This window comes from Quercus robur, chromosome 12 (assembly GCF_932294415.1).
Source record: "Quercus robur chromosome 12, dhQueRobu3.1, whole genome shotgun sequence".
Taxonomy (NCBI): Eukaryota; Viridiplantae; Streptophyta; class Magnoliopsida; order Fagales; family Fagaceae; genus Quercus; species Quercus robur.
This window is the reverse complement of record NC_065545.1, coordinates 42,749,905-42,760,140: the sequence shown is the minus strand read 5'-3', so window position 1 is coordinate 42,760,140 and position 10,236 is coordinate 42,749,905. Positions and strand designations below refer to the sequence as shown.

The 10,236-nt window shown below is 35.6% G+C and overlaps 1 protein-coding gene across 1 annotated transcript; it reads left to right on the top strand.

Annotated features, from left to right (window-relative positions):
- The first annotated feature begins 788 nt into the window (after positions 1–788).
- On the top strand, positions 789–9,392 carry LOC126709053 (protein ABA AND ROS SENSITIVE 1). Its single transcript, XM_050409132.1, has 7 exons — positions 789–1,103; positions 1,346–1,445; positions 4,378–4,588; positions 7,187–7,478; positions 8,430–8,505; positions 8,618–8,664; positions 8,759–9,392. Exons 1-7 carry the CDS (start codon positions 1,015–1,017, stop codon positions 8,937–8,939), a joined length of 996 nt encoding a protein of 331 aa, XP_050265089.1. The 5' UTR covers positions 789–1,014; the 3' UTR covers positions 8,940–9,392.
- Positions 9,393–10,236: the final 844 nt, after the last annotated feature.

Below are 10,236 nucleotides of genomic sequence, written 5' to 3'. Positions count from 1 at the left end.
GTTGTGAAGTCCACACCATCTGATGTTTCAAATCTGAATCAATCATTCAAACTAATAGGTAAACTTTTTTTTTTGAGAATCAACTAATAGGTAAACTTGTTTATAAAATAAGAGCCAAACACATTTTTTTTGGTTCTCTTCTTAAAAACGTGTTTTCAAAAAAGAGTCAAACACAAATCACGTCAATATTGTGTTTTGAAATCGGGTTTCAAATAAAATTTTTAGAAAAATAATGTTATAAGATTGAAAAACAAAAAAGAAAATGACAAAAGTTAAATATATTCTAACCATGTGACTAATTAGCCAAAGCTGGCAAACACCGTTAAATTTAAATCACCTTCTCTTTTTTTTTTTTTTTTTTTTTTTCTTTTTACTCTTCCTAGCGAGAAACACTATTTAAAAATTAAAACCCATCTCAAAATGTCACAATTAAGTATTACTAAAGTAGTGATGGAGTGCTTACCAAACCGTAAAAACCACACCATAACCATTCACAAAATGGTATAACTGCACCGTAGGTAGCAATGAACTGCACTGCATGATGCAGCGCGATATGTGATTTCAATCTCTCTCAAGTCACTGTGTCCCACCGCACACTACCATTAGGCTGAGTAGGAAAAACCTAAAATTTGAAAAATATACCAGCTCAAAACTATTCAAACCACACCTTGTACATCATACTACCCTGTACCTATGATCTCAAAACTAAGGTGATATGCAGTTATAGTTTTGGCCAAACTGTAGTGCAAAATATGGTGCCAAAAATAGCCCAAAACTGCACCACAACCGCCCTAAATTTATAAGAGGGTTTTTTGTTTATTTAGTTTTTTACAATAAACGGCGCCGTTCTGTACCTTTACAAACTTATCCAGCACCGACCCAAACCAAAAACCCCTTACTCAGCGTGTGTTATGAGATTTTACATTTGGATTTGGTTTGGATTGATTAATTGATTTTAACGTTTGGTTTGGGGGTTTCGAAAATTAGAATATAGAACCCTAAACTAAAAATCGAATGGATGCGCAAGCGAGGAAAAAGGCAGTGTATCGTGCTAAATTGAACGCAAAGAAGAAAGACAAGCGCATAGATTCTCCTCTTGTAAGGTTAGCTTTTCGCTCTTCTGTTTTTGGTGAACTTTGCAGTTAGTAATTGTTTTTGGCGATGTTTGTTTAGGTACCCAAGTACACTCTCTCTTTCACACACACACACACGCATATATATATATATATATATATAAAGCTTATGTATTCTGAATGGCATGTTTAGTTATTCTTGTTTAAGTATGTTATTCTGTTCATGATGAAGTTTCTTACTGTATGTTTGTCTTTTCATGTAATATATGCAGGTACAATGAGCTTGAGCAGCCTGTCTGTAGGGTTTGTGACCTCGTTTTGAAATCCGAATCCCATTGGGATGCCCACCAAGTTTCTCGTAAACATCATGAGGTGATTTTTTACGATCCCTACCATATCATGTATGAATCCTTGACATGTAAATATATCATGGGCTCTAGCTTATATGATCACTCATAAAAATATTAGATTACAAACAAATCACATGTATATACACAGGTTGACATGCTTAGATGTAGCTCCATTATGAATTATGATCTTCCATAATTGCAGTGCGTTCAACTCTAAGGGTTTTTCCCACCTTTTTGGTGTGGAAAGTGCAATGATGATATTTGTGAGAGTTCCTCTATGCTTACTTGGTTGTATTCAGAAATTTCCCAGTTAGAGAAGGCACTGTCTGATATTGGTTTTCTATTCATCCCTGGTTAAAGTGAATAAGAGGAAACCATATAACATTACTTATCAAAAAAAAGAAAAAACCATATAACACTGTCTTTATGAATGTTGGAGGGTGCAATGCTTTATGATGTACTTGTAAAGTTATTCTAAAGTGGTTAAAACCTCCCTTATGATTAATGTACGTTTTTCAGTAAGGATTATAATTTTTAAATGTGTATATATATTTATAAATAATTTAGATTTTTTTTTTTTTGATAGGTAAGAAGCAAGTATATTCAATAAACTGCTAAAAAAAAGCACTAGCACAACAAAATGTACAAGAAAAGAAAGAAAAGAACAAACATAGGAGAATAAAAACATTAAGAACAAAGAAGAAGAGAGCTAAGGAAGAGCGGGAGAGAATCACTAGATGTGAGTCCCCAAGCCCTAGCCCAATCAAAAAGGGAACCAGAAAAGAGAACGAGCATTTGGTCATCGGATCTATCCAAATCCTCAAAAGTTCGCCGATTGCGTTCCCTCCAAACACACCACATCAGACACAATGGAATTAAATTCCAAATGTGAGATGAACGCTTCCCCAACCAATTCCACCAGCTAAAAAGGAGATCTGACATCGTGCCAGAGGGGACCCATGAAATCCCAAAGGTTCTATAGACAAAACACCACAGCCAATAAGCCTTTCCACAATGTAACAACAAGTGATCCACTGTTTCCCTGCAGCACCGACACATAATACACCAATCAACGAAGTCGTAGCCCTTAAGCCTCAAATTATTACCTGTGAGAATCCTATCCCATGCCGTTGTCCAAACAAAGAAAGAGATACGCCGGGGTGCCTTAACCTTACAAGTACCTTTCCATGGAAAGACAATGGAAGAAGAACCATGAAGCTTGTGATAAAAGGAGCGGATAGTAAAATCCCCACTCTTTGTCAATTTCCATATCAAACGATCACCCTCAGTCACAAGGGGCTGATTGGGAGCCAAGACTCGGAAGAAATCAACCACCACATTTGCCTCCCAATCATTAGGACCCCGGATGAAGCGAACATCCCAAGTTCTCCTATTCCCCTCTCCTTGGCACAACAAAGATGATTCTACGGAGGCTTCTTTGTTTGCAACAAAAGTGTACAAGGTCGGAAAAGCAACTGGAGAGGGAGGTCTCCACACCACCTATCCGTCCAGAATTTCACTCTATTCCCCACCCCAACCTTAAATTAAATTAAATTAAATTATTTGCGGTAATTTAGATTTTTACCAAAAGGTTTACGTCACAAAAACTGTTGGGGACAAGGCCACTTCACTTTCTTTTTGCATGTTGTACTTTTTTGTTGGCTATTATAACATAAAAAGGTCGTACCTAGTGTACAAAGCTCTCACTTTTGTGGATGAGAGATGATGGTAGACAACCTTACCCCCCTTTTTTTGGAGAGGCTATTATAACATACTGATGGCCTAGTAATGGTAGTAGGATGTAAGGTAATGCCGTGTCAGTAACTGTGAGGGTAATGCCTTAAATGCTATTGCAGGACTGGATAAGTGGGTTTTGAGGTCTATTGAGTGAAAATTAATATCACTGAAGCCCTTCTTATGTTAACATGTAGGCATAAGACTAAGTCTAATTTATTTATTGGAAAACTACCCTTTTAAGCACTTGTTTAATACATGAAAAAAGGCTAGTTATTTTATAATCCATTCTTTAAATTTGTTTGATCATTGTATTTTGAATTGACGCACTGTTTGTTTTAGCATTAATGTTTTTTGGAAAGTGGTTCATTTTCTTGAAAACTATCTCATTTTCCGGTTAAATTTACTAAGAGCATATCACCTAAGAGCAAATCACCTACTGCAATTAATTTTATCCAAGTCTCTCATATGAACATTGGAGGAGAACACAAAAGGAATTCATGGATATCAATTTTGTAATTGACTTGAGCCTTAGGATATTTTGTTTTGTTTATCTTCCTAATTTTTTTCTGTTTTATTTGCTGGTTCTGTTATCATGTTTTGATTGATTTAGTGGCAAACACTCCAAAACTAAAAGGGTATTTTTTATTTTTTTAATACGCTTGGGTTGCATATTTTTCCTCTGTTTCAATGGTGGTGGTTGGTGTGAGTGTGAGAGTGAGATTTTTCTTCCATATAAGATTTCAGTGTTGGTGGATTGTCTAAGGCTTTTGATTTTCTTTGTTTCCTTTGGTTGATGAGAAAATGAAAGCAAAACCTAGAAAACCAATTGTTGGTGCCAATGTACAAGCAATATGGCAAAACCGACAGCCTCAGTTTGGTGTAAAAAATGCCTTCAACACTAATCACACTGAACTGATATCACCCCTAGGATTTTCTTCTATGGAGAGAGAAAAAGGGGGGGGGGGGGGTTGGGAGTTTAGTATATTTTCACACTAGTTATTGCCAAATATTCCTTGATTTGTACTTTTTTTTTGGGGATTTTTCATTTTGAGCCAATTTTACAATTGTTGTATTGATTATATTTTATATTGCATATCTTTTTTCTTTTTGATAAGTATTTTATATGGCATATCTTTCTGACCCCCCCCCCCCCCCCCTCTCCATATTTCTTTGGTTCTTAATGAGTATTTACTAATTGAATGTTTCTGCTGGTACAGGCAATAAATACCATCAAGGCTAATGCAGCTGGACTAACCCGGGTTAACAATGTGAAAGCTGAGCCCCATAAAGAGTTGATTAAACCTAAATCTACAGAGTTGCTTAGTGTTAAACCTGAAAGCTCACCAGAAGTGCCCAAAAATCAGTCATCATCATCTGTGCTCCCTCCAAATTTTTTTGACAACAATGAGACGAAAAAGCTAAAAACCGGTACGAGCTTGTATCTGATTTTTCTTCTAAACATAATAACTATCATTTGTCAGTATTGTTATTATTTAGTTCACCACCAATTTTTGTCCCTGAAATGTGAAGTGCAGATAGAGTCAAAAGGTTCTAATAATGTCCTATTCATATCTGTTTAAGAACTGTGGGGGTCAAAAACACTCAAAACTATTTCAATCACAAGTATTCTTGGTCTACACAACTAATTTCTAAAATATGGGGAAAAGAATCCACAATGGGAAGATCAAGCAATAAGTCAAAGACAAATAAGTTGAATCGAGCTCCTATATATGTGGAAACATTATTCTTGTAGTACAAAAGGAAGATTCAAGAGTATAAATACCGGAGAATAGTGCTTTCACTCTCTCTCTAGTTCTTGCTCAGACTTTCTCTCTCTATTTTCTGGATCCTTTCTCTTGTTGCTCTCCTCCTCCTTTTATAGCCATTCCCCTTCATCCTCCAGCCGTCTAGCTCCTAGCTGGCTTTGGGAGATACTAATCCCATTAGACCTTTCCCCTGCCATTTCTTGATCATGAAAGAGGACTTTTGGGGGTGTTTCACTATTTAGGCCAGTTATTCAGCATTTAATGTGGCTGACATTAAGGTGGGGGATCTCATTAATGTGGAGGTGACTGTTACATTGGGTTCTGCGTTTTCTTCATTGTGTTCCTAGGGGGAAGCGTGGAAGATGGGTGGTCCCAGCCAAGGGAGAAGTTGCTATCCGAGATACCTTTGTGACCTCGGGAAAAAGGTTTAGTGGGTTATTTCGGTTATGGTCCTCAAGAAAGGTAGTCTTCCCGGATTTCCACGGTTGTAAGCCCAGCTAGCTTTTTTCCACTAGAAGGTTATTTTATCTATGATCATAGCTTGGGCCAAGTCCATTCTTATTTCCACTAGAAGGTAATTTCCTTTTGTTGTTTGTTTATGTTTTCTTGTGTTCATCATCATGAACAACTTGTATTTTTCCTTTCTCTTTTCCTCAATAAAATTACTCCGATTATTTATTAAAAAATAAATAAAAATCACCACCCAAGGAATTCTACTGAGGATATGGACCTGAAATGACTCACCACTGAATGAGAATTATCACCACCCAAAAAGATACAAAAATCGAAACTTGCCACCAAAAGGAATCCACGTAAGGGAGGAGTTGAATAGAAGAAATCATTCTTCTTAAAGCACAAAGGCTATTTTTCTGAAAATACACTTTGATTTGTTCATTCCAGCCAAATAGCTTATATGGAAGCTTTGAACAACCTTCTAAGCATAGGAGAATGAAAATAGCAATTAAAACATTACATTTTTAAGACCATGGTCAAATTTGACTCATTGAAACTAGAAACAAATTAAAAGAGGATAACTAAAACATAATGGTTGTAATACATGAACACGATGTTCATTTTTTCAATAAAAGTTCTATTACCTATCAAAAAAAAAAACATAATGGTTGTAATATTTCCTAGAAAACCTTAATTAAATGCTATTTGGTTTCTTGGACAAAATAATTAATTAGTTTTCTGAATTGGAGGGAAAATTCATTCAAAATAATTGGCCTTATTTGCTGGATTTCAAAATCATCTTGGCTTGGTTTTTGAATTAGATTGGGCTGGCTGAAGCTTTGGACACTCCTGTCTCATGAAACCTCCATTGATGCCATTTTCATGTACTCTTTAGCACTGATTCCTGTGTCAAACCTTTGTTCTCCAAAATCCAAATTGATAATCAGTTTGAGTTAACAAGGACTCAATGCCTGCTAATGAGCTCTAGCTCAAATGTCACGTCCTTCACCCCTTGTTAGAGCAATAGGGGATCATCTAAGTATGAGTTAGAGTTTTTTCTCTCTCTCTCTCTCTTATTTTAATACTAAAAAGGGGGAGAGAGAAGGGGGGTGGGGTGGAGTTGGGGAGGAAGGGGGGGGGGGGGGGGGGGAAGGGAATAGAATACAAAGATGGTATTCTTACTTTGTTGAATTGAATAGCCAAAAATAGTCTGCTGTTTCTGTCATGTTTTCTTTTTTTGATGGGAACTATCGTGGTTTCTAAACAGATAGGGATGAAAGGAATTAATTGGATTTTTTTTTTTTTAAACTAGGGGAAATTACACTTTCCATTAGTGGTTTGTATCTAGTTAGAGTATTCAATCTGTGGTTTAATATGCTCAACTCTCTTGAGGTCTAATTGTATTAGCTCTTGGTTTGGAAGTTTAATGCATTCAGATTTTAATGAGTTTGCTATTGTATTTTCTGGTAGTTCTTTTAAAGGCATGTGATTTTGCACATACAAATTTTAACAATTTGGGCCTGAAAAAACATTAAAGGATGTGACCTTAGGTGGGTAATGTGCAACTTTATATGCATAAGCTGGCAACTCGAACTTGACCCAAACCATTAGTTGGTAAAGTGTAATCAACCCTTTTGAATATGATATAGACTTGGTTTAAACTTTTTAATTTAGGGACCAAACTTCTTGTATATTTTAGGTACCAAAATAGGCATCTATTTATTTAATTCCCTAGTTCAACTTGTTTGTGAATTGTGATTATTTACTTATAGGAAGGGATTCTATTTACTTATTAATGTACTATTAGGAAAGGATTCTCTCAAGTCAGTGGAGACTGATTTATACAAAAAGACTGGGGCTTCTGCTCTACCAGAGGAGAGGAGTTCTTTAAACTTGGTGAGTGAAATAGATAGACTGCCTAGTGGTAATGCTGGAAAGGCAATAAATATCCAGCCTGCTGGGGAGCGTACATCAAAGTCAGAAGAGATTGCTGGTTCTAAAATCAATCAAGCAAAGGGAGCTCTACCTGAAGGCTTCTTTGATAACAAGGATGCTGACTTGCGTGCACGTGGCATAAAGCCTGTTAAGCCAGACATCAAGTAAGTTCCTACATTTGTGTTATCTCTGCATCTTCATGCTCTCTTATATTCACGTCAAATGTTAATATAATTGTAATTTTTTCCCTTTGTTTTATTTTATCTGCTCTAAATATTGGTTCTCCATCAAATTGCAACCGAGTTTACACAGTTGTATTAAGAAAAGTTCTGTAATGCAAAGAGGTCTTTTCAGCGGTTGCCTTTGATGTTATTTTTGGGAAATAATTACTTGGGGCCCTTATGACTTCATCAATTTTTTTTGCCCCTTTTCTTGTCCTGTAACTAGTATGGCTGATAAATATCATCATTTTCTTCATGGTTTCTGCTGCTTTGTTGACTTAAATTGGCGTTTAATATTACAAGGAACTGTCTCGTTTAGTAGCTGTTGATCAAGGAATTTATGTAAATAGTCAGATCAAATATGTTTTAGAACATATGTAAATCACCAAGTGAACATCCATATAAAATTGCATAGTGAATTATAAATACATGGACTTGCTGGAGTACAAATCAGGGTAGTTCACCTCCTGTTTATGAGATCTTCTATGGTTAAATCTTATCCAATGCTGCTGCGTTCCACAAACAGAAGAAGTGGACTTTCAGTTGTATGGTTCTTCAATATCTATAGTAGTATTGATATCGAAAATATTCTTAATTTGATATCAAAACTGCCTGCATTGATAACTCAGTTATCTAATGTGCATATTGTGTGGCGATGCTTAAAGTTAATTTGTGCAATAAGCTTAGCAAATGAGCTACCACAGGAAAGAAGACTATTTGTCTGAGGTCTGACTATTGCCGTATTTGTAGTTTGGTGCTATATTTGTAAACCTCAATGGAGGTTTTCATCAATAAATTTAGAGCAGAAGTCAAATGATTTTTTATTACTTCCTATTTTTTCTTTAATGACATGGAACACACCATTACTTTGAAAATTTGTTTGGTTGTTGTTAGAGATGAGTACAAGGAATTCGAAAAGTTGATTCAAGAGGACTTGCAGGAGGTGGATGACCGTTTTGAGGAAGAGGAGGTGAGGGTTAAAATATAATCAATCTGTTCATTTCTGCATTCTAGTTTTCCATGTGATCTAACCTCACTACAAACTTAAAACCATTTTCCTGTTGTTTCAATTGTAATTGCAGATTGATGCTGCTGAAACGATAGAAGAGGCTGAATCTGTCGAGCAGAAGTAAGTTCAGCTGTGTGATTGTTGGTTAAATTTTCACATCCTGTTTCTCCAATCCTCTTTGCCAATACTCTTCATTCCATTTCCCTTTTTGCAGAACCTATTGGGAGAAAGTGGAAATGTTGAAGAAGAAGAAATTGGAACTGCAGGTTGCCAGGTCTGTCAAACGTAGAAAAGCTTCTGATGGTGTTGCCAAGGAGTCCATCCATGAAGAATCATCCAGTGAGGATGACAGTGATGAGAATTTTGCCGTTGATTGGAGAGCCCAACACTTGTGAACGTGCTTGGCAGATGTTTTGGTATCTATGAGGGTACGATCTTAAAATGTTAACCAGAAAATGTGATGTCTCGTCTGATCCAAACTGGAATCCACCATATCAATCTTTTCTTTAGATTTTAAGCTAAAAAATGGGAGTTGGTGATGCTTACTGCATCTAGAGAAACTTTCACCTATCTAACATTCTTTGGTTTGCCAAAGGATAAAAGCTATTAAAAAAAAAAAAAAAAAGCTTCCCACCGTGTTGGATAGCCCCCTGGGGTACATGCATTTCAGAGAAGTGGCAGTCAATGACGTGCAACATAAGAACGTACATTTTAAGCCTATATTCTGGCCTTACAGCTATGATTCTGTATACGATATTCTGGGATTGAGGAGAGTCAAATTATCAATTATGAACATTGTAAATATTCCTTGAATTAGCGTGAATTGCATGCTTAAATTCTCTACAAAATTTTGCTGGAAGAAATGAACTTGATTAATTTGTTTCTTTCTGCCTTAGCGATTTCAACTCTTGAGGTTGTTGGTAGACAGTAGCTTGTCTGGCAACTAAAAAATTATACCTATTAAAATTGGGTTTTGGACCCGAACCCAAAGAGAAAATAAAAATATTGACATGGGTAGGGATTTATGGACTGATAAGAAACAAGTTAACCCGAACCCAACTCACTGAAACAAGTGTTAGGTTGTGTTGTGGGTCACAAGGCTTGATCCTTATTTTTCTGACAGATTGTTTTTTTCTTGCAATTTTTCCTTAATGAAATGCTTCAGTTTTGGATTCTCAAAAAAAAAAAAAAAAAAAAAAAGATTGTATAAGCTTAAAAATTCATCTATTATTTAACTTTTACTTTTAAATTTTTTTTTATTTGTTCTCTTATTTATACTGAAAGGCAAACAAAGATTGTGATTAAGTATTAGTGAATTGATAGATGAAGACATGATTTTTAGTATTGTCTTTCCATTAATCCCAACTGTTTGGCGCAATGGCTAGGCATTTAAATAATCAATCAAGTTTAAAAAATGATGTTGAATGTTCTTGGATTAAAATCCTCTAGAGTTCTTAAGGTAATTTTACCATAAAAATGTTAAAATCCTTCTCATTTTCAAATGAGTGGATGGGATATTTTTCCACATCATTAATAGTTTCAATAAATAACACTTTTCTTTAGATGTTGATAACGTGGCTAAATTTAATGAATGGGAGAAAATTTAGGAACTCCACACAGTGGAGTTACGTTCTTAACAGATTTTTTTTTAGAAGGAATAACTTGAATTTTCATTAAAAAATTAGTCGAAAT

What these genes read in the sequence shown, in the direction of transcription:
- LOC126709053 (XM_050409132.1), top strand. Translation starts at nt 1,015, where the DNA reads ATGGATGCGCAAGCGAGGAAAAAGGCAGTGTATCGTGCTAAATTGAAC. An exon ending in TTTCTCGTAAACATCATGAG is followed by an intron (nt 1,446 to 4,377) that starts GTGATTTTTTAC and finishes CTGCTGGTACAG; the next exon opens with GCAATAAATACCATCAAGGC. An exon ending in ACCGTTTTGAGGAAGAGGAG is followed by an intron (nt 8,506 to 8,617) that starts GTGAGGGTTAAA and finishes TTGTAATTGCAG; the next exon opens with ATTGATGCTGCTGAAACGAT.